Source organism: Salvelinus alpinus, chromosome 6 (genome assembly GCF_045679555.1).
Source record: "Salvelinus alpinus chromosome 6, SLU_Salpinus.1, whole genome shotgun sequence".
Lineage (NCBI taxonomy): Eukaryota > Metazoa > Chordata > Actinopteri > Salmoniformes > Salmonidae > Salvelinus > Salvelinus alpinus.
The window spans coordinates 96,367,699-96,391,761 of NC_092091.1; the positions used below are offsets into that span (position 1 = coordinate 96,367,699).

A 24,063-nucleotide genomic window follows, 5' to 3' on the forward strand; every position below is an offset into this window, starting at 1 on the left:
GAGAGATGTCCTGACCTCAATGGGACTTCCTGGAGGAATACAGAGTTCTCCTGAACTCAATGGGACTTCCTGGAGGAATACAGAGTTCTCCTGACCTCAATGGGACTTCCTGGAGGAATACAGAGCTCTGCTGACCTCAATGGGACTTCCTGGAGGAATACAGAGTTCTCCTGACCTCAATGGGACTTCCTGGAGGACTAGAGTTCTGACCTCAATAGGACTTCCTGGAGGAATACAGAGTTCTCCTGACCTCAATAGGACTTCCTGGAGGAATACAGAGTTCTCCTGTCCTCAATGGGACTTCCTGGAGGAATACAGAGCTCTCCTGAACTCAATGGGACTTCCTGGAGGAATACAGAGTTCTCCTGACCTCAATGGGACTTCCTGGAGGAATACAGAGTTCTCCTGACCTCAATGGGACTTCCTGGAGAAATACAGAGTTCTCCTGACCTCAATGGGACTTCCTGGAGGAATACAGAGTTCTCCTGACCTCAATGGGACTTCCTGGAGGAATACAGAGTTCTCCTGACCTCAATGGGACTTCCTGGAGGAATACAGAGTTCTCCTGACCCCAATGGGACTTCCTGGAGGAATACAGAGTTCTCCTGACCTCAATGGGACTTCCTGGTGGAATACAGAGTTCTCCTGACCTCAATGGGACTTCCTGGAGGAATACAGAGTTCTCCTGACCTCAATGGGACTTCCTGGAGGAATAGAGAGATGTCCTGACCTCAATGGGACTTCCTGGAGGAATAGAGAGATGTCCTGACCTCAATGGGACTTCCTGGAGGAATACAGAGTTCTCCTGACCTCAATGGGACTTCCTGGAGGAATACAGAGTTCTCCTGACCTCAATGGGACTTCCTGGAGGACTAGAGTTCTGACCTCAATGGGACATCCTGGAGGAATACAGAGTTCTCCTGACCTCAATGGGACTTCCTGGAGGAATACAGAGTTCTCCTGACCTCAATGGGACTTCCTGGAGGAATAGAGAGATGTCCTGACCTCAATGGGACTTCCTGGAGGAATACAGAGTTCTCCTGACCTCAATGGGACTTCCTGGAGGAATACAGAGCTCTGCTGACCTCAATGGGACTTCCTGGAGGAACACAGAGTTCTCCTGACCTCAATGGGACTTCCTGGAGGAATACAGAGTTCTCCTGACCTCAATGGGACTTCCTGGAGGAATACAGAGTTCTCCTGACCTCAATGGGACTTCCTGGAGGAATACAGAGTTCTCCTGACCTCAATGGGACTTCCTGGAGGAATACAGAGTTCTCCTGACCTCAATGGGACTTCCTGGAGGAATACAGAGTTCTCCTGACCTCAATGGGACTTCCTGGAGGAATACAGAGTTCTCCTGACCTCAATGGGACTTCCTGGAGGAATACAGAGCTCTCCTGAACTCAATGGGACTTCCTGGAGGAATACAGAGCTCTCCTGAACTCAATGGGACTTCCTGGAGGAATACAGAGCTCTCCTGACCTCAATGGGACTTCCTGGAGGAATACAGAGTTTTCCTTTCCTCAATGGGACTTCCTGGTGGAATACAGAGTCCTCCTGACCTCAATTAGGAATACAGGTTCAATAACGAAGGGTGAATTACAGCAGAGACACACAACAGGCAGGAGGAAGGTTAATAGTTTTATTTAATCCAATAAAAATACATTTTTAATTCAGGTTGATCATAGACATTCCTTTGTAGATCAACAGGGTTAGAGACATGTCCTCTACTCTGATACATTAGTGATTCCACTAGGCAGCTACACACATCCTGACCTCTGACCTCTCTACCCTATCCGACCTGGGACTCTACGAGGTGTTGGCCTCCTGGTTGATGAGGGCACTGAGGTCCAGTCTGGTTTTGTCCAAAGCTGCCGTCTTGGCCCGGCGGGATGAACGGGTTACCGGTACCGAGTCTGGAACATTCTCCCCATCACTATAGAGGAGGGGAGACGGAGAGGAGGAGGGGGAGGGAGAGGAGGAGGAGGAGGGAGACAGAGAGGAGGAGGGAGACGGAGAGGAGGAGGAGGTGGGAGACGGAGAGGAGGGAGACGGAAAGGAGGAGGGAGACGGAGAGGAGGAGGAGGTGGGAGACGGAGAGGAGGAGGGAGACGAGGAGGAGGTGGGAGACGGAGAGGAGACGGAGAGGGGAGATGGAGAGGAGGGGGGAGACGGAGAGGAGGAGGGGGAGGGAGACGGAGAGGAGGAGGGGGACGGAGAGGAGGAGGGAGACGGGGAGGAGGAGGGAGACGGAAAGGAGGAGGGAGACGGAGAGGAGGAGGAGGTGGGAGACGGAGAGGAGACGGAGAGGGGAGATGGAGAGGAGGGGGGAGACGGAGAGGAGGAGGGGGAGGGAGAGGAGGAGGGGGAGGGAGAGGAGGAGGGAGACGGGGAGGAGGAGGGAGACGGAGAGGAGGAGGGAGACGGAGAGGAGGTGGGAGACGGAGAGGAGGTGGGAGACGGAAAGGAGGTGGGAGACGGAAAGGAGGTGGGAGACGGAGAGGAGGAGGGAGACGGAGAGGAAGAGGGAGACGGAGAGGAAGAGGGAGACGGAGAGGAGGAGGGAGACGGAGAGGAGGAGGGAGACGGAGAGGAGGAGGGAGACGGAGAGGAGGAGGGAGACGGAGAGGAGGAGGAGGGAGACGGAGAGGAGGAGGGGGAGAGGAGGAGGAGGGGGGGGGGGGAGGAGGAGGGGGGGGGAGGGGAGGAGGGGGGAGACGGAGAGGAGGAGGAGGGAGACGGAGAGGAGGAGGAGGGAGACGGAGAGGAGGAGGAGGGAGACGGAGAGAGAGAAGAAGTTAAAGGTGATGTACAGAACGGATCCATTTCAACATTCAGGGACGATTAAGATACTAATACAATACTACCATGTTCACACACCCCCTCAACACACACACACACACCCCTCCCCTCCCCTCCTCTCACCTCTCCTCGGAGGACTCTGCCGATCTGCTGGACTTCTTGGCTCCTTTGGCTGTGGAGGGTTTCCTCTGACCTACACACACACACACACACACACACACACACACACACACACACGATCAGCTGTTTGTGGTGCTCAACCCTGTCAGAGGTTAGCAGGAGGTGTGTAAGATGGGGTAATACCTCTCTTGGGCCTCTTGGCAGACTGGTCCAGGTCCTGGTTGGCAGCTTCTGTAGAGATGAAGACATTAGGAGTTACATCTCTCTCTACCCTCAGTAGTAGTCTCCTCTCTCTCTCTACCCTCAGTAGTAGTCTCCTCTCTCTCTCTCTCTACCCTCAGTAGTAGTCTCCTCTCTCTCTCTACCCTCAGTAGTAGTCTCCTCTCTCTCCCCCCTCAGTAGTAGTCTCCTCTCTCTCTTTACCCTCAGTAGTAGTCTCCTCTCTCTCTCTACCCTCAGTAGTAGTCTCCTCTCTCTCTACCCTCAGTAGTAGTCTCCTCTCTCTCTCTACCCTCAGTAGTAGTCTCCTCTCTCTCCCCCCTCAGTAGTAGTCTCCTCTCTCTCTTTACCCTCAGTAGTAGTCTCCTCTCTCTCTCTACCCTCAGTAGTAGTCTCCTCTCTCTCTCTACCCTCAGTAGTAGTCTCCTCTCTCTCTCTACCCTCAGTAGTAGTCTCCTCTCTCTCTCTACCCTCAGTAGTAGTCTCCTCTCTCTCCCCCCTCAGTAGTAGTCTCCTCTCTCTCTCTACCCTCATTAGTAGTCTCCTCTCTCTCTCTACCCTCAGTAGTAGTCTCCTCTCTCTCTCTCTCTACCCTCAGTAGTAGTCTCCTCTCTCTCTCTCTCTACCCTCAGTAGTAGTCTCCTCTCTCTCTCAACCCTCAGTAGTAGTCTCCTCTCTCTCTCTCTACCCTCAGTAGTAGTCTCCTCTCTCTCTCTCTCTCTCTACCCTCAGTAGTAGTCTCCTCTCTCTCTCTACCCTCAGTAGTAGTCTCCTCTCTCTCTCTACCCTCAGTAGTAGTCTCCTCTCTCTCTCTCTCTCTCTCTCTACCCTCAGTAGTAGTCTCCTCTCTCTCTCTACCCTCAGTAGTAGTCTCCTCTCTCTCTCTACCCTCAGTAGTAGTCTCCTCTCTCTCTCTACCCTCAGTAGTAGTCTCCTCTCTCTCTACCCTCAGTAGTAGTCTCCTCTCTCTCTCTCTCTCTCTCTACCCTCAGTAGTAGTCTCCTCTCTCTCTCTACCCTCAGTAGTAGTCTCCTCTCTCTCTCTCTCTCTCTCTACCCTCAGTAGTAGTCTCCTCTCTCTCTCTACCCTCAGTAGTAGTCTCCTCTCTCTCTCTACCCTCAGTAGTAGTCTCCTCTCTCTCTCTACCCTCAGTAGTAGTCTCCTCTCTCTCTCTACCCTCAGTAGTAGTCTCCTCTCTCTCTCTACCCTCAGTAGTAGTCTCCTCTCTCTCTCTACCCTCAGTAGTAGTCTCCTCTCTCTCTCTACCCTCAGTAGTAGTCTCCTCTCTCTCTCTACCCTCAGTAGTAGTCTCCTCTCTCTCTCTACCCTCAGTAGTAGTCTCCTCTCTCTCTACCCTCAGTAGTAGTCTCCTCTCTCTCTCTACCCTCAGTAGTAGTCTCCTCTCTCTCCCCCCTCAGTAGTAGTCTCCTCTCTCTCTTTACCCTCAGTAGTAGTCTCCTCTCTCTCTCTACCCTCAGTAGTAGTCTCCTCTCTCTCTACCCTCAGTAGTAGTCTCCTCTCTCTCTCTACCCTCAGTAGTAGTCTCCTCTCTCTCCCCCCTCAGTAGTAGTCTCCTCTCTCTCTTTACCCTCAGTAGTAGTCTCCTCTCTCTCTCTACCCTCAGTAGTAGTCTCCTCTCTCTCCCCCCTCAGTAGTAGTCTCCTCTCTCTCTCTACCCTCATTAGTAGTCTCCTCTCTCTCTCTACCCTCAGTAGTAGTCTCCTCTCTCTCTCTCTCTACCCTCAGTAGTAGTCTCCTCTCTCTCAACCCTCAGTAGTAGTCTCCTCTCTCTCTCTACCCTCAGTAGTAGTCTCCTCTCTCTCTCTCTCTCTACCCTCAGTAGTAGTCTCCTCTCTCTCTCTACCCTCAGTAGTAGTCTCCTCTCTCTCTCTACCCTCAGTAGTAGTCTCCTCTCTCTCTCTCTCTCTCTCTCTACCCTCAGTAGTAGTCTCCTCTCTCTCTCTACCCTCAGTAGTAGTCTCCTCTCTCTCTCTACCCTCAGTAGTAGTCTCCTCTCTCTCTCTACCCTCAGTAGTAGTCTCCTCTCTCTCTACCCTCAGTAGTAGTCTCCTCTCTCTCTCTCTCTCTCTCTACCCTCAGTAGTAGTCTCCTCTCTCTCTCTACCCTCAGTAGTAGTCTCCTCTCTCTCTCTCTCTCTCTCTACCCTCAGTAGTAGTCTCCTCTCTCTCTCTACCCTCAGTAGTAGTCTCCTCTCTCTCTCTACCCTCAGTAGTAGTCTCCTCTCTCTCTCTACCCTCAGTAGTAGTCTCCTCTCTCTCTCTACCCTCAGTAGTAGTCTCCTCTCTCTCTCTACCCTCAGTAGTAGTCTCCTCTCTCTCTCTCTCTACCCTCAGTAGTAGTCTCCTCTCTCTCTACCCTCAGTAGTAGTCTCCTCTCTCTCTCAACCCTCAGTAGTAGTCTCCTCTCTCTCTCTCTACCCTCAGTAGTAGTCTCCTCTCTCTCTCTCTCTCTCTCTACCCTCAGTAGTAGTCTCCTCTCTCTCTCTCCCTACCCTCAGTAGTAGTCTCCTCTCTCTCTCTACCCTCAGTAGTAGTCTCCTCTCTCTCTCTCTCTACCCTCAGTAGTAGTCTCCTCTCTCTCTCAACCCTCAGTAGTAGTCTCCTCTCTCTCTCTACCCTCAGTAGTAGTCTCCTCTCTCTCTCTCTCTCTCTACCCTCAGTAGTAGTCTCCTCTCTCTCTCTCTCTACCCTCAGTAGTAGTCTCCTCTCTCTCTCTACCCTCAGTAGTAGTCTCCTCTCTCTCTCTACCCTCAGTAGTAGTCTCCTCTCTCTCTCTACCCTCAGTAGTAGTCTCCTCTCTCTCTCTACCCTCAGTAGTAGTCTCCTCTCTCTCTCTCTCTACCCTCAGTAGTAGTCTCCTCTCTCTCTCTACCCTCAGTAGTAGTCTCCTCTCTCTCTCTCTCTCTCTCTCTCTCTCTACCCTCAGTAGTAGTCTCCTCTCTCTCTCTCTCCCTCTCTCTCTACCCTCAGTAGTAGTCTCCTCTCTCTCTCTACCCTCAGTAGTAGTCTCCTCTCTCTCTCTACCCTCAGTAGTAGTCTCCTCTCTCTCTCTACCCTCAGTAGTAGTCTCCTCTCTCTCTCTACCCTCAGTAGTAGTCTCCTCTCTCTCTCTACCCTCAGTAGTAGTCTCTCTCTCTCTACCCTCAGTAGTAGTCTCCTCTCTCTCTCTCTCTCTACCCTCAGTAGTAGTCTCCTCTCTCTCTCTCTCTACCCTCAGTAGTAGTCTCCTCTCTCTCTCTCTACCCTCAGTAGTAGTCTCCTCTCTCTCTCTACCCTCAGTAGTAGTCTCCTCTCTCTCTCTACCCTCAGTAGTAGTCTCCTCTCTCTCTCTACCCTCAGTAGTAGTCTCCTCTCTCTCTCTACCCTCAGTAGTAGTCTCCTCTCTCTCTCTACCCTCAGTAGTAGTCTCCTCTCTCTCTCTACCCTCAGTAGTAGTCTCCTCTCTCTCTCTACCCTCAGTAGTAGTCTCCTCTCTCTCTCTACCCTCAGTAGTAGTCTCCTCTCTCTCTCTACCCTCAGTAGTAGTCTCCTCTCTCTCTCTACCCTCAGTAGTAGTCTCCTCTCTCTCTCTACCCTCAGTAGTAGTCTCCTCTCTCTCTCTACCCTCAGTAGTAGTCTCCTCTCTCTCTCTCTCTACCCTCAGTAGTAGTCTCCTCTTCTCTCTCTACCCTCAGTAGTAGTCTCCTCTCTCTCTCTACCCTCAGTAGTAGTCTCCTCTCTCTCGTTACCCTCAGTAGTAGTCTCCTCTCTCTCTCTACCCTCAGTAGTAGTCTCCTCTCTCTCTACCCTCAGTAGTAGTCTCCTCTCTCTCTCTCTCTCTCTCTACCCTCAGTAGTAGTCTCCTCTCTCTCTCTCTACCCTCAGTAGTAGTCTCCTCTCTCTCTCTCTACCCTCAGTAGTAGTCTCCTCTCTCTCTCTCTCTACCCTCAGTAGTAGTCTCCCCTCTCTCTCTACCCTCAGTAGTAGTCTCCTCTCTCTCTCTACCCTCAGTAGTAGTCTCCTCTCTCTCTCTACCCTCAGTAGTAGTCTCCTCTCTCTCTCTCTCTCTCTCTCTCTACCCTCAGTAGTAGTCTCCTCTCTCTCTCTACCCTCAGTAGTAGTCTCCTCTCTCTCTCTACCCTCAGTAGTAGTCTCCTCTCTCTCTACCCTCAGTAGTAGTCTCCTCTCTCTCTCTACCCTCAGTAGTAGTCTCCTCTCTCTCTCTACCCTCAGTAGTAGTCTCCTCTCTCTCTCTACCCTCAGTAGTAGTCTCCTCTCTCTCTCTCTCTACCCTCAGTAGTAGTCTCCTCTCTCTCTCTCTACCCTCAGTAGTAGTCTCCTCTCTCTCTCTACCCTCAGTAGTAGTCTCCTCTCTCTCTCTACCCTCAGTAGTAGTCTCCTCTCTCTCTCTACCCTCAGTAGTAGTCTCCTCTCTCTCTCTACCCTCAGTAGTAGTCTCCTCTCTCTCTACCCTCAGTAGTAGTCTCCTCTCTCTCTCTACCCTCAGTAGTAGTCTCCTCTCTCTCTCTACCCTCAGTAGTAGTCTCCTCTCTCTCTCTCTACCCTCAGTAGTAGTCTCCTCTCTCTCTCTACCCTCAGTAGTAGTCTCCTCTCTCTCTCTCTACCCTCAGTAGTAGTCTCCTCTCTCTCTCTACCCTCAGTAGTAGTCTCCTCTCTCTCTCTACCCTCAGTAGTAGTCTCCTCTCTCTCTCTACCCTCAGTAGTAGTCTCCTCTCTCTCTCTACCCTCAGTAGTAGTCTCCTCTCTCTCTCTCTCTACCCTCAGTAGTAGTCTCCTCTCTCTCTCTCTCTACCCTCAGTAGTAGTCTCCTCTCTCTCTCTCTCTACCCTCAGTAGTAGTCTCCTCTCTCTCTCTCTCTACCCTCAGTAGTAGTCTCCTCTCTCTCTCTACCCTCAGTAGTAGTCTCCTCTCTCTCTCTACCCTCAGTAGTAGTCTCCTCTCTCTCTCTCTCTCTACCCTCAGTAGTAGTCTCCTCTCTCTCTCTCTACCCTCAGTAGTAGTCTCCTCTCTCTCTCTACCCTCAGTAGTAGTCTCCTCTCTCTCTCTACCCTCAGTAGTAGTCTCCTCTCTCTCTACCCTCAGTAGTAGCCTCCTCTCTCTCTCTACCCTCAGTAGTAGTCTCCTCTCTCTCGTTACCCTCAGTAGTAGTCTCCTCTCTCTCTTTACCCTCAGTAGTAGTCTCCTCTCTCTCTTTACCCTCAGTAGTAGTCTCCTCTCTCTCTCTTTACCCTCAGTAGTAGTCTCCTCTCTCTCTCTACCCTCAGTAGTAGTCTCCTCTCTCTCTCTACCCTCAGTAGTAGTCTCCTCTCTCTCTCTACCCTCAGTAGTAGTCTCCTCTCTCTCTCTACCCTCAGTAGTAGTCTCCTCTCTCTCTCTACCCTCAGTAGTAGTCTCCTCTCTCTCTCTACCCTCAGTAGTAGTCTCCTCTCTCTCTACCCTCAGTAGTAGTCTCCTCTCTCTCTCTCTCTACCCTCAGTAGTAGTCTCCTCTCTCTCTCTCTACCCTCAGTAGTAGTCTCCTCTCTCTCTCTACCCTCAGTAGTAGTCTCCTCTCTCTCTCTACCCTCAGTAGTAGTCTCCTCTCTCTCTCTACCCTCAGTAGTAGTCTCCTCTCTCTCTCTACCCTCAGTAGTAGTCTCCTCTCTCTCGTTACCCTCAGTAGTAGTCTCCTCTCTCTCTCTACCCTCAGTAGTAGTCTCCTCTCTCTCTCTCTCTTTACCCTCAGTAGTAGTCTCCTCTCTCTCCCCCCTCAGTAGTAGTCTCCTCTCTCTCTCTACCCTCAGTAGTAGTCTCCTCTCTCTCTCTACCCTCAGTAGTAGTCTCCTTTCTCTCTCTACCCTCAGTAGTAGTCTCCTCTCTCTCTCTACCCTCAGTAGTAGTCTCCTCTCTCTCTCTACCCTCAGTAGTAGTCTCCTCTCTCTCTCTACCCTCAGTAGTAGTCTCCTCTCTCTCTCTACCCTCAGTAGTAGTCTCCTCTCTCTCTCTACCCTCAGTAGTAGTCTCCTCTCTCTCTCTACCCTCAGTAGTAGTCTCCTCTCTCTCTCTACCCTCAGTAGTAGTCTCCTCTCTCTCTCTCTACCCTCAGTAGTAGTCTCCTCTCTCTCTCTACCCTCAGTAGTAGTCTCCTCTCTCTCTCTACCCTCAGTAGTAGTCTCCTCTCTCTCTCTACCCTCAGTAGTAGTCTCCTCTCTCTCTCTCTCTACCCTCAGTAGTAGTCTCCTCTCTCTCTCTCTACCCTCAGTAGTAGTCTCCTCTCTCTCTCTCTACCCTCAGTAGTAGTCTCCTCTCTCTCTCTCTACCCTCAGTAGTAGTCTCCTCTCTCTCTCTCTCTCTACCCTCAGTAGTAGTCTCCTCTCTCTACCCTCAGTAGTAGTCTCCTCTCTCTCTCTCTCTACCCTCAGTAGTAGTCTCCTCTCTCTCTCTACCCTCAGTAGTAGTCTCCTCTCTCTCTCTACCCTCAGTAGTAGTCTCCTCTCTCTCTCTACCCTCAGTAGTAGTCTCCTCTCTCTCTCTACCCTCAGTAGTAGTCTCCTCTCTCTCTCTCTCTACCCTCAGTAGTAGTCTCCTCTCTCTCTCTACCCTCAGTAGTAGTCTCCCCTCTCTCTCTACCCTCAGTAGTAGTCTCCTCTCTCTCTCTACCCTCAGTAGTAGTCTCCTCTCTCTCTCTCTACCCTCAGTAGTAGTCTCCTCTCTCTCTCTACCCTCAGTAGTAGTCTCCTCTCTCTCTCTACCCTCAGTAGTAGTCTCCTCTCTCTCTCTCTCTACCCTCAGTAGTAGTCTCCTCTCTCTCTCTCTCTACCCTCAGTAGTAGTCTCCTCTCTCTCTCTCTCTACCCTCAGTAGTAGTCTCCTCTCTCTCTCTCTCTACCCTCAGTAGTAGTCTCCTCTCTCTCTCTACCCTCAGTAGTAGTCTCCCCTCTCTCTCTACCCTCAGTAGTAGTCTCCTCTCTCTCTCTACCCTCAGTAGTAGTCTCCTCTCTCTCTCTACCCTCAGTAGTAGTCTCCTCTCTCTCTCTCTACCCTCAGTAGTAGTCTCCTCTCTCTCTCTACCCTCAGTAGTAGTCTCCTCTCTCTCTCTACCCTCAGTAGTAGTCTCCTCTCTCTCTCTACCCTCAGTAGTAGTCTCCTCTCTCTCTCTACCCTCAGTAGTAGTCTCCTCTCTCTCTCTCTCTCTACCCTCAGTAGTAGTCTCCTCTCTCTCTCTCTCTCTACCCTCAGTAGTAGTCTCCTCTCTCTCTCTCTACCCTCAGTAGTAGTCTCCTCTCTCTCTCTACCCTCAGTAGTAGTCTCCTCTCTCTCTCTCTACCCTCAGTAGTAGTCTCCTCTCTCTCTCTACCCTCAGTAGTAGTCTCCTCTCTCTCTCTACCCTCAGTAGTAGTCTCCTCTCTCTCTCTCTACCCTCAGTAGTAGTCTCCTCTCTCTCTCTCTCTACCCTCAGTAGTAGTCTCCTCTCTCTCTCTCTCTACCCTCAGTAGTAGTCTCCTCTCTCTCTCTCTACCCTCAGTAGTAGTCTCCTCTCTCTCTCTCTCTACCCTCAGTAGTAGTCTCCTCTCTCTCTCTCTCTCTACCCTCAGTAGTAGTCTCCTCTCTCTCTCTCTCTACCCTCAGTAGTAGTCTCCTCTCTCTCTCTCTACCCTCAGTAGTAGTCTCCTCTCTCTCTCTACCCTCAGTAGTAGTCTCCTCTCTCTCTCTACCCTCAGTAGTAGTCTCCTCTCTCTCTCTACCCTCAGTAGTAGTCTCCTCTCTCTCTCTCTCTACCCTCAGTAGTAGTCTCCTCTCTCTCTCTCTCTACCCTCAGTAGTAGTCTCCTCTCTCTCTCTCTCTACCCTCAGTAGTAGTCTCCTCTCTCTCTCTCTCTACCCTCAGTAGTAGTCTCCTCTCTCTCTCTACCCTCAGTAGTAGTCTCCTCTCTCTCTCTCTACCCTCAGTAGTAGTCTCCTCTCTCTCTCTACCCTCAGTAGTAGTCTCCTCTCTCTCTCTACCCTCAGTAGTAGTCTCCTCTCTCTCTCTCTCTACCCTCAGTAGTAGTCTCTTCTCTCTCTCTCTACCCTCAGTAGTAGTCTCCTCTCTCCCTCTCTCTCTACCCTCAGTAGTAGTCTCCTCTCTCCCTCTCTCTCTACCCTCAGTAGTAGTCTCCTCTCTCTCTCTACCCTCAGTAGTAGTCTCCTCTCTCTCTCTCTCTACCCTCAGTAGTAGTCTCCTCTCTCTCTCTCTACCCTCAGTAGTAGTCTCCTCTCTCTCTCTCTACCCTCAGTAGTAGTCTCCTCTCTCTCTCTACCCTCAGTAGTAGTCTCCCCTCTCTCTCTACCCTCAGTAGTAGTCTCCTCTCTCTCTCTACCCTCAGTAGTAGTCTCCTCTCTCTCTCTCTACCCTCAGTAGTAGTCTCCTCTCTCTCTCTACCCTCAGTAGTAGTCTCCTCTCTCTCTCTACCCTCAGTAGTAGTCTCCTCTCTCTCTCTCTCTACTCTCAGTAGTAGTCTCCTCTCTCTACCCTCAGTAGTAGTCTCCTCTCTCTCTCTACCCTCAGTAGTAGTCTCCTCTCTCTCTCTACCCTCAGTAGTAGTCTCCTCTCTCTCTCTCTCTACCCTCAGTAGTAGTCTCCTCTCTCTCTCTACCCTCAGTAGTAGTCTCCTCTCTCTACCCTCAGTAGTAGTCTCCTCTCTCTCTCTCTCTCTCTACCCTCAGTAGTAGTCTCCTCTCTCTCTCTCTCTACCCTCAGTAGTAGTCTCCTCTCTCTCTCTACCCTCAGTAGTAGTCTCCTCTCTCTCTCTACCCTCAGTAGTAGTCTCCTCTCTCTCTACCCTCAGTAGTAGTCTCCTCTCTCTCTCTCTCTACCCTCAGTAGTAGTCTCCTCTCTCTCTCTACCCTCAGGAGTAGTCTCCTCTCTCTCGTTACCCTCAGTAGTAGTCTCCTCTCTCTCTCTACCCTCAGTAGTAGTCTCCTCTCTCTCTCTCTCTTTACCCTCAGTAGTAGTCTCCTCTCTCTCTCCCCTCAGTAGTAGTCTCCTCTCTCTCTCTACCCTCAGTAGTAGTCTCCTCTCTCTCTCTACCCTCAGTAGTAGTCTCCTCTCTCTCTCTACCCTCAGTAGTAGTCTCCTCTCTCTCTCTCTCTACTCTCAGTAGTAGTCTCCTCTCTCTACCCTCAGTAGTAGTCTCCTCTCTCTCTCTACCCTCAGTAGTAGTCTCCTCTCTCTCTCTACCCTCAGTAGTAGTCTCCTCTCTCTACCCTCAGTAGTAGTCTCCTCTCTCTCTCTCTCTACCCTCAGTAGTAGTCTCCTCTCTCTCTCTACCCTCAGTAGTAGTCTCCTCTCTCTACCCTCAGTAGTAGTCTCCTCTCTCTCTCTCTCTCTCTCTACCCTCAGTAGTAGTCTCCTCTCTCTCTCTCTCTACCCTCAGTAGTAGTCTCCTCTCTCTCTCTACCCTCAGTAGTAGTCTCCTCTCTCTCTCTACCCTCAGTAGTAGTCTCCTCTCTCTCTACCCTCAGTAGTAGTCTCCTCTCTCTCTCTCTCTTTACCCTCAGTAGTAGTCTCCTCTCTCTCTCCCCTCAGTAGTAGTCTCCTCTCTCTCTCTACCCTCAGTAGTAGTCTCCTCTCTCTCTCTCCCCTCAGTAGTAATCTCCTCTCTCTCTCTCCCCTCAGTAGTAGTCTCCTCTCTCTCTCTCTCTACTCTCAGTAGTAGTCTCCTCTCTCTACCCTCAGTAGTAGTCTCCTCTCTCTCTCTACCCTCAGTAGTAGTCTCCTCTCTCTCTCTACCCTCAGTAGTAGTCTCCTCTCTCTCTCTACCCTCAGTAGTAGTCTCCTCTCTCTACCCTCAGTAGTAGTCTCCTCTCTCTCTCTCTCTACCCTCAGTAGTAGTCTCCTCTCTCTCTCTACCCTCAGTAGTAGTCTCCTCTCTCTACCCTCAGTAGTAGTCTCCTCTCTCTCTCTCTCTCTCTACCCTCAGTAGTAGTCTCCTCTCTCTCTCTCTCTACCCTCAGTAGTAGTCTCCTCTCTCTCTCTACCCTCAGTAGTAGTCTCCTCTCTCTCTCTACCCTCAGTAGTAGTCTCCTCTCTCTCTACCCTCAGTAGTAGTCTCCTCTCTCTCTCTCTCTACCCTCAGTAGTAGTCTCCTCTCTCTCTCTACCCTCAGTAGTAGTCTCCTCTCTCTCTCTACCCTCAGTAGTAGTCTCCTCTCTCTCTCTACCCTCAGTAGTAGTCTCCTCTCTCTCTCGTTACCCTCAGTAGTAGTCTCCTCTCTCTCTCTCTCTTTACCCTCAGTAGTAGTCTCCTCTCTCTCTCTCTCTCTCTTTACCCTCAGTAGTAGTCTCCTCTCTCTCTCCCCTCAGTAGTAGTCTCCTCTCTCACTCTACCCTCAGTAGTAGTCTCCTCTCTCTCTCTACCCTCAGTAGTAGTCTCCTCTCTCTCTCTACCCTCAGTAGTAGTCTCCTCTCTCTCTCTACCCTCAGTAGTAGTCTCCTCTCTCTCTCTACCCTCAGTAGTAGTCTCCTCTCTCTCTCTACCCTCAGTAGTAGTCTCCTCTCTCTCTCTACCCTCAGTAGTAGTCTCCTCTCTCTCTCTCTACCCTCAGTAGTAGTCTCCTCTCTCTCTCTACCCTCAGTAGTAGTCTCCTCTCTCTCTCTCTCTACCCTCAGTAGTAGTCTCCTCTCTCTCTCTCTACCCTCAGTAGTAGTCACCTCTCTCTCTCTACCCTCAGTAGTAGTCTCCTCTCTCTCTCTACCCTCAGTAGTAGTCTCCCCTCTCTCTCTACCCTCAGTAGTAGTCTCCTCTCTCTCTCTCTACCCTCAGTAGTAGTCTCCTCTCTCTCTCTACCCTCAGTAGTAGTCTCCTCTCTCTCTCTCTACCCTCAGTAGTAGTCTCCTCTCTCTCTCTACCCTCAGTAGTAGTCTCCTCTCTCTCTCTACCCTCAGTAGTAGTCTCCTCTCTCTCTCTACCCTCAGTAGTAGTCTCCTCTCTCTCTCTACCCTCAGTAGTAGTCTCCTCTCTCTCTCTCTCTACCCTCAGTAGTAGTCTCCTCTCTCTCTCTCTCTACCCTCAGTAGTAGTCTCCTCTCTCTCTCTCTACCCTCAGTAGTAGTCTCCTCTCTCTCTCTACCCTCAGTAGTAGTCTCCTCTCTCTCTCTACCCTCAGTAGTAGTCTCCTCTCTCTCTCTACCCTCAGTAGTAGTCTCCTCTCTCTCTCTACCCTCAGTAGTAGTCTCCTCTCTCTCTCTCTACCCTCAGTAGTAGTCTCCTCTCTCTCTCTCTACCCTCAGTAGTAGTCTCCTCTCTCTCTCTCTACCCCCAGTAGTAGTCTCCTCTCTCTCTCTCTCTACCCTCAGTAGTAGTCTCCTCTCTCTCTCTCTACCCTCAGTAGTAGTCTCCTCTCTCTCTCTACCCTCAGTAGTAGTCTCCTCTCTCTCTCTACCCTCAGTAGTAGTCTCCTCTCTCTCTCTACCCTCAGTAGTAGTCTCCTCTCTCTCTCTACCCTCAGTAGTAGTCTCCTCTCTCTCTCTCTCTACCCTCAGTAGTAGTCTCCTCTCTCTCTCCCTCTACCCTCAGTAGTAGTCTCCTCTCTCTCTCTACCCTCAGTAGTAGTCTCCTCTCTCTCTCTCTACCCTCAGTAGTAGTCTCCTCTCTCTCTCTACCCTCAGTAGTAGTCTCCTCTCTCTCTCTACCCTCAGTAGTAGTCTCCTCTCTCTCTCTCTCTACCCTCAGTAGTAGTCTCCTCTCTCTCTCTCTACCCTCAGTAGGAGTCTCCTCTCTCTCTCTCTACCCTCAGTAGTAGTCTCCTCTCTCTCTCTCTCTACCCTCAGTAGTAGTCTCCTCTCTCTCTCTCTCTACCCTCAGTAGTAGTCTCCTCTCTCTCTCTCTACCCTCAGTAGTAGTCTCCTCTCTCTCTCTCTACCCTCAGTAGTAGTCTCCTCTCTCTCTCTACCCTCAGTAGTAGTCTCCTCTCTCTCTCTACCCTCAGTAGTAGTCTCCTCTCTCTCTCTACCCTCAGTAGTAGTCTCCTCTCTCTCTCTCTCTACCCTCAGTAGTAGTCTCCTCTCTCTCTCTCTCTACCCTCAGTAGTAGTCTCCTCTCTCTCTCTCTCTACCCTCAGTAGTAGTCTCCTCTCTCTCTCTACCCTCAGTAGTAGTCTCCTCTCTCTCTCTACCCTCAGTAGTAGTCTCCTCTCTCTCTCTACCCTCAGTAGTAGTCTCCTCTCTCTCTCTCTACCCTTAGTAGTAGTCTCCTCTCTCTCTCTACCCTCAGTAGTAGTCTCCTCTCTCTCTCTACCCTCAGTAGTAGTCTCCCCTCTCTCTCTACCCTCAGTAGTAGTCTCCTCTCTCTCTCTACCCTCAGTAGTAGTCTCCTCTCTCTCTTTACCCTCAGTAGTAGTCTCCTCTCTCTCTCTACCCTCAGTAGTAGTCTCCTCTCTCTCTCTACTCTCAGTAGTAGTCTCCTCTCTCTACCCTCAGTAGTAGTCTCCTCTCTCTCTCTACCCTCAGTAGTAGTCTCCTCTCTCTCTCTACTCTCAGTAGTAGTCTCCTCTCTCTCTCTACCATCAGTAGTAGTCTCCTCTCTCTCTCTCTACCCTCAGTAGTAGTCTCCTCTCTCTTTCTACCCTCAGTAGTAGTCTCCTCTCTCTCTCTACCCTCAGTAGTAGTCTCCTCTCTCTCTCTCTACCCTCAGTAGTAGTCTCCTCTCTCTCTCTCTACCCTCAGTAGTAGTCTCCTCTCTCTCTCTCTACCCTCAGTAGTAGTCTCCTCTCTCTCTCTCTACCCTCAGTAGTAGTCTCCTCTCTCTCTACCCTCAGTAGTAGTCTCCTCTCTCTCTACCCTCAGTAGTAGTCTCCTCTCTCTCTCTACCCTCAGTAGTAGTCTCCTCTCTCTCTCTCTCTACCCTCAGTAGTAGTCTCCTCTCTCTCTCTACCCTCAGTAGTAGTCTCCTCTCTCTCTCTACCCTCAGTAGCAGTCTCCTCTCTCTCTCTACCCTCAGTAGTAGTCTCCTCTCTCTCTCTACCCTCAGTAGTAGTCTCCTCTCTCTCTCTACCCTCAGTAGTAGTCTCCTCTCTCTCTCTACCCTCAGTAGTAGTCTCCTCTCTCTACCCTCATTAGTAGTCTCCTCTCTCTCTCTCTCTCTCTACCCTCAGTAGTAGTCTCCTCTCTCTCTCTCTCTACCCTCAGTAGTAGTCTCCTCTCTCTCTCTACCCTCAGTAGTAGTCTCCTCTCTCTCTCTCTCTACCCTCAGTAGTAGTCTCCTCTCTCTCTCTCTCTACCCTCAGTAGTAGTCTCCTCTCTTTCTCTACCCTCAGTAATAGTCTCCTCTCTCTCTCTACCCTCAGTAGTAGTCTCCTCTCTCTCTCTACCCTCAGTAGTAGTCTCCTCTCTCTCTCTACCCTCAGTAGTAGTCTCCTCTCTCTCTCTACCCTCAGTAGTAGTCTCCTCTCTCTCTTTACCCTCAGTAGTAGTCTCCTCTCTCTCTCTACCCTCAGTAGTAGTCTCCTCTCTCTCTCTACCCTCAGTAGTAGTCTCCTCTCTCTCTTTACCCTCAGTAGTAGTCTCCTCTCTCTCTCTACCCTCAGTAGTAGTCTCCTCTCTCTCTCTACCCTCAGTAGTAGTCTCCTCTCTCTCTCTACCCTCAGTAGTAGTCTCCTCTCTCTCTCTACCCTCAGTAGTAGTCTCCTCTCTCTCTCTACCCTCAGTAGTAGTCTCCTCTCTCTCTCTACCCTCAGTAGTAGTCTCCTCTCTCTCTACCCTCAGTAGTAGTCTCCTCTCTCTCTCTACCCTCAGTAGTAGTCTCCTCTCTCTCTCTACCCTCAGTAGTAGTCTCCTCTCTCTCTCTACCCTCAGTAGTAGTCTCCTCTCTCTCTCTACCCTCAGTAGTAGTCTCCTCTCTCTCTCTCTACCCTTAGTAGTAGTCTCCTCTCTCTCTCTACCCTCAGTAGTAGTCTCCCCTCTCTCTCTACCCTCAGTAGTAGTCTCCTCTCTCTCTCTACCCTCAGTAGTAGTCTCCTCTCTCTCTTTACCCTCAGTAGTAGTCTCCTCTCTCTCTCTACCCTCAGTAGTAGTCTCCTCTCTCTCTCTACTCTCAGTAGTAGTCTCCTCTCTCTCTCTACCCTCAGTAGTAGTCTCCTCTCTCTCTCTCTCTACCCTCAGTAGTAGTCTCCTCTCTCTCTCTACCCTCAGTAGTAGTCTCCTCTCTCTCTCTCTCTACCCTCAGTAGTAGTCTCCTCTCTCTCTCTACCCTCAGTAGTAGTCTCCTCTCTCTCTCTACCCTCAGTAGTAGTCTCCTCTCTCTCTTTACCCTCAGTAGTAGTCTCCTCTCTCTCGTTACCCTCAGCGTTGACATCGACAGGCTGTAGTGTCGTAGCGCTGAGATCTGGTTGGTTCTTGGAGTCCTGCAGCTGTCCAATCAGCTTCTCCAGAGCACGCAGAGCGATGCGATCCTTCACCTCCTACACAGACATGGGTTAGTTTGATGTCATCAGGAAATGTACGTGGTGTAACAGGGTCACCAGGTCTCTTGTTGTCAGTACTGTACCTGTGTAACCTGTTGTAACAGGGTCACCAGGTCTCTTGTTGTCAGTACTGTACCTGTGTAACCTGTTGTAACAGGGTCACCAGGTCTCTTGTCGTGTTGTTGTCAGTACTGTACCTGTGTAACCTGTTGTAACAGGGTCACCAGGTCTCTTGTTGTCAGTACTGTACCTGTGTAACCTGTTGTAACAGGGTCACCAGGTCTCTTGTCGTGTTGTTGTCAGTACTGTACCTGTGTAACCTGTTGTAACAGGGTCACCAGGTCTCTTGTCGTGTTGTTGTCAGTACTGTACCTGTGTAACCTGTTGTAACAGGGTCACCAGGTCTCTTGTTGTCAGTACTGTACCTGTGTAACCTGTTGTAACAGGGTCACCAGGTCTCTTGTTGTCAGTACTGTACCTGTGTAACCTGTTGTAACAGGGTCACCAGGTCTCTTGTCGTGTTGTTGTCAGTACTGTACCTGTGTAACCTGTTGTAACAGGGTCACCAGGTCTCTTGTTGTCAGTACTGTACCTGTGTAACCTGTTGTAACAGGGTCACCAGGTCTCTTGTTGTCAGTACTGTACCTGTGTAACCTGTTGTAACAGGGTCACCAGGTCTCTTGTTGTCAGTACTGTACCTGTGTAACCTGTTGTAACAGGGTCACCAGGTCTCTTGTCGTGTTGTTGTCAGTACTGTACCTGTGTAACCTGTTGTAACAGGGTCACCAGGTCTCTTGTTGTCAGTACTGTACCTGTGTAACCTGTTGTAACAGGGTCACCAGGTCTCTTGTCGTGTTGTTGTCAGTACTGTACCTGTGTAACCTGTTGTAACAGGGTCACCAGGTCTCTTGTCGTGTTGTTGTCATTACTGTACCTGTGTAACCTGTTGTAACAGGGTCACCAGGTCTCTTGTTGTCAGTACTGTACCTGTGTAACCTGTTGTAACAGGGTCACCAGGTCTCTTGTCGTGTTGTTGTCAGTACTGTACCTGTGTAACCTGTTGTAACAGGGTCACCAGGTCTCTTGTCGTGTTGTTGTCAGTACTGAGCTCCAGACTGCTCAGTACTTTGGAGTAGAGACGGACTTCTGGAGCTTCTGGGTCCTTCAGCATCTCGCCACACACACGCACTGCCAGGTAGTCATGGACACACACCTCCTGCACACACACACACACACGCACTGCCAGGTAGTCATGGACACACACCTCCTGCACACACACACACACACGCACTGCCAGGTAGTCATGGACACACACCTCCTGCACACACACGCACTGCCAGGTAGTCATGGACACACACCTCCTGCACACACACGCACTGCCAGGTAGTCATGGACACACACCTCCTGCACACACACACACACACGCACTGCCAGGTAGTCATGGACACACACCTCCTGCACACACACGCACTGCCAGGTAGTCATGGACACACACCTCCTGCACACACACACACACACACACTGCCAGGTAGTCATGGACACACACCTCCTGCACACACACGCACTGCCAGGTAGTCATGGACACACACCTCCTGCACACACACGCACTGCCAGGTAGTCATGGACACACACCTCCTGCACACACACACACTGCCAGGTAGTCATGGACACACACCTCCTGCACACACACGCACTGCCAGGTAGTCATGGACACACACCTCCTGCACACACACACACTGCCAGGTAGTCATGGACACACACCTCCTGCACACACACGCACTGCCAGGTAGTCATGGACACACACCTCCTGCACACACACACACTGCCAGGTAGTCATGGACACACACCTCCTGCACACACACGCACTGCCAGGTAGTCATGGACACACACCTCCTGCACACACACGCACTGCCAGGTAGTCATGGACACACACCTCCTGCACACACACGCACTGCCAGGTAGTCATGGACACACACCTCCTGCACACACACACACACACTTTAGCCTCCAGAGAATACACTTCAGACAGAGGGAGGAGGCCAGTAATGCTGGCAGCAGAGTTGATATTATGGTTGGATTATATTGAAGTGGCCTGATAGTCTGCTTGGTGATGGTTAGGTGACCGGTGTGTTAGAGGGTTGTATAAGAGACCTGGGTCAGATCTGATACATTAGGCTTAGTTTATATACCGTATCATCACCCTACTGACATGTATCATCACCCTACTGACATGTGGATTCTACATGTATCATCACCATACTGACATGTATCATCACCCTACTGACATGTATCATCACCCTACTGACATGTATCATCACCCTACTGACATGTATCATCACCCTACTGACATGTATCATCACCCTACTGACATGTATCATCACCATACTGACATGTATCATCACCCTACTGACATGTATCATCACCCTACTGACATGTATCATCACCATACTGACATGTATCATCACCATACTGACATGTGGATTCTACATGTATCATCACCATACTGACATGTATCATCACCCTACTGACATGTATCATCACCATGCTGACATGTGGATTCTACATGTATCATCACCATACTGACATGTGGATTCTACATGTATCATCACCATACTGACATGTATCATCACCCTACTGACATGAATCATCACCCTACTGACATGTATCATCACCCTACTGACATGTATCATCACCCTACTGACATGTATCATCACCATACTGACATGAATCATATCCATACTGACATGAATCATCACCATACCGACATGTATCATCACCATACCGACATGTATCATCACCATACCGACATATATCATCACCCTACTGACATGTATCATCACCCTACTGACATGTATCATCACCCTACTGACATGTATCATCACCATACTGACATGTATCATCACCCTACTGACATGTGGATTCTACATGTATCATCACCATACTGACATGTATCATCACCCTACTGACATGTATCATCACCCTACTGACATGTATCATCACCCTACTGACATGTATCATCACCCTACTGACATGTATCATCACCCTACTGACATGTATCATCACCCTACTGACATGTATCATCACTCTACTGACATGTATCATCACCCTACTGACATGTATCATCACCCTACTGACATGTATCATCACCCTACTGACATGTATCATCACCCTACTGACATGTATCATCACCCTACTGACATGTATCATCACCCTACTGACATGTATCATCACCCTACTGACATGTATCATCACCCTACTGACATGTATCATCACCATACTGACATGTATCATCACCATACTGACATGTATCATCACCATACTGACATGTATCATCACCATACTGACATGAATCATCACCATACTGACATGAATCATCACCCTACTGACATGTATCATCACCATACTGACATGTATCATCACCATACTGACATGTATCATCACCATACTGACATGAATCATCACCATACTGACATATATCATCACCCTACTGACATGTATCATCACCCTACTGACATGTATCATCACCCTACTGACATGTATCATCACCCTACTGACATGTATCATCACTCTACTGACATGTATCATCACCCTACTGACATGTATCATCACCCTACTGACATGTATCATCACCCTACTGACATGTATCATCACCCTACTGACATGTATCATCACCCTACTGACATGTATCATCACCCTACTGACATGTATCATCACCCTACTGACATGTATCATCACCCTACTGACATGTATCATCACCCTACTGACATGTATCATCACCCTACTGACATGTATCATCACCCTACTGACATGTATCATCACCATACTGACATGTATCATCACCCTACTGACATGTGGATTCTACATGTATCATCACCATACTGACATGTATCATCACCATACTGACATGTGGATTCTACATGTATCATCACCATACTGACATGTATCATCACCCTACTGACATGTATCATCACCCTACTGACATGTATCATCACTCTACTGACATGTATCATCACCCTACTGACATGTATCATCACCCTACTGACATGAATCATCACCCTACTGACATGTATCATCACCCTACTGACATGTATCATCACCCTACTGACATGTATCATCACCCTACTGACATGTATCATCACCATACTGACATGAATCATATCCATACTGACATGAATCATCACCATACCGACATGTATCATCACCATACCGACATGTATCATCACCATACCGACATATATCATCACCCTACTGACATGTATCATCACCCTACTGACATGTATCATCACCCTACTGACATGTATCATCACCATACTGACATGTATCATCACCCTACTGACATGTGGATTCTACATGTATCATCACCATACTGACATGTATCATCACCCTACTGACATGTATCATCACCCTACTGACATGTATCATCACCCTACTGACATGTATCATCACCCTACTGACATGTATCATCACCCTACTGACATGTATCATCACCCTACTGACATGTATCATCACTCTACTGACATGTATCATCACCCTACTGACATGTATCATCACCCTACTGACATGTATCATCACCCTACTGACATGTATCATCACCCTACTGACATGTATCATCACCCTACTGACATGTATCATCACCCTACTGACATGTATCATCACCCTACTGACATGTATCATCACCATACTGACATGTATCATCACCATACTGACATGTATCATCACCATACTGACATGAATCATCACCATACTGACATGAATCATCACCCTACTGACATGTATCATCACCATACTGACATGTATCATCACCATACTGACATGTATCATCACCATACTGACATGAATCATCACCATACTGACATATATCATCACCCTACTGACATATATCATCACCCTACTGACATGTATCATCACCCTACTGACATGTATCATCACCCTACTGACATGTATCATCACCCTACTGACATGTATCATCACTCTACTGACATGTATCATCACCCTACTGACATGTATCATCACCCTACTGACATGTATCATCACCCTACTGACATGTATCATCACCCTACTGACATGTATCATCACCCTACTGACATGTATCATCACCCTACTGACATGTATCATCACCCTACTGACATGTATCATCACCATACTGACATGTATCATCACCCTACTGACATGTGGATTCTACATGTATCATCACCATACTGACATGTATCATCACCATACTGACATGTGGATTCTACATGTATCATCACCATACTGACATGTATCATCACCCTACTGACATGTATCATCACCATACTGACATGTATCATCACCATACTGACATGTATCATCACCATACTGACATGAATCATCACCATACTGACATATATCATCACCCTACTGACATATATCATCACCCTACTGACATGTATCATCACCCTACTGACATGTATCATCACCCTACTGACATGTATCATCACCCTACTGACATGTATCATCACTCTACTGACATGTATCATCACCCTACTGACATGTATCATCACCCTACTGACATGTATCATCACCCTACTGACATGTATCATCACCCTACTGACATGTATCATCACCCTACTGACATGTATCATCACCATACTGACATGTATCATCACCCTACTGACATGTATCATCACCCTACTGACATGTATCATCACCATACTGACATGTATCATCACCATACTGACATGTGGATTCTACATGTATCATCACCATACTGACATGTATCATCACCCTACTGACATGTATCATCACCATGCTGACATGTGGATTCTACATGTATCATCACCATACTGACATGTGGATTCTACATGTATCATCACCATACTGACATGTATCATCACCCTACTGACATGAATCATCACCCTACTGACATGTATCATCACCCTACTGACATGTATCATCACCCTACTGACATGTATCATCACCCTACTGACATGTATCATCACCATACTGACATGAATCATATCCATACTGACATGAATCATCACCATACCGACATGTATCATCACCATACCGACATGTATCATCACCATACCGACATATATCATCACCCTACTGACATGTATCATCACCCTACTGACATGTATCATCACCCTACTGACATGTATCATCACCATACTGACATGTATCATCACCCTACTGACATGTGGATTCTACATGTATCATCACCATACTGACATGTATCATCACCCTACTGACATGTATCATCACCCTACTGACATGTATCATCACCCTACTGACATGTATCATCACCCTACTGACATGTATCATCACCCTACTGACATGTATCATCACCCTACTGACATGTATCATCACTCTACTGACATGTATCATCACCCTACTGACATGTATCATCACCCTACTGACATGTATCATCACCCTACTGACATGTATCATCACCCTACTGACATGTATCATCACCCTACTGACATGTATCATCACCCTACTGACATGTATCATCACCCTACT

At 49.1% G+C, this 24,063-nt stretch overlaps 1 protein-coding gene across 8 annotated transcripts in view; it reads right to left on the reverse strand.

Annotated features, from left to right (window-relative positions):
* Positions 1-1,631: 1,631 nt before the first annotated feature.
* The window catches only part of ncapg (non-SMC condensin I complex, subunit G), a 77,812-nt gene continuing 55,380 nt past the window's right edge, over positions 1,632-24,063 (reverse strand). For 4 of the 8 annotated variants that reach the window (XM_071408468.1, XM_071408466.1, XM_071408471.1 and 1 more), the window contains 5 exons: positions 18,629-18,796; positions 17,427-17,577; positions 3,109-3,156; positions 2,929-2,998; positions 1,632-1,939 (listed from right to left, as the gene is read on the reverse strand). In XM_071408468.1, the coding sequence (XP_071264569.1) occupies positions 1,813-1,939; positions 2,929-2,998; positions 3,109-3,156; positions 17,427-17,577; positions 18,629-18,796 (564 nt within the window). In that variant the 3' untranslated portion in view covers positions 1,632-1,812. Of the gene's footprint in view, positions 1,940-2,928; positions 2,999-3,108; positions 3,157-17,426; positions 17,578-18,628; positions 18,797-19,379; positions 19,560-24,063 lie in introns of those variants that run through there. The other 4 variants (XM_071408469.1, XM_071408467.1, XM_071408473.1 and 1 more) reach the window with 3 other exon arrangements.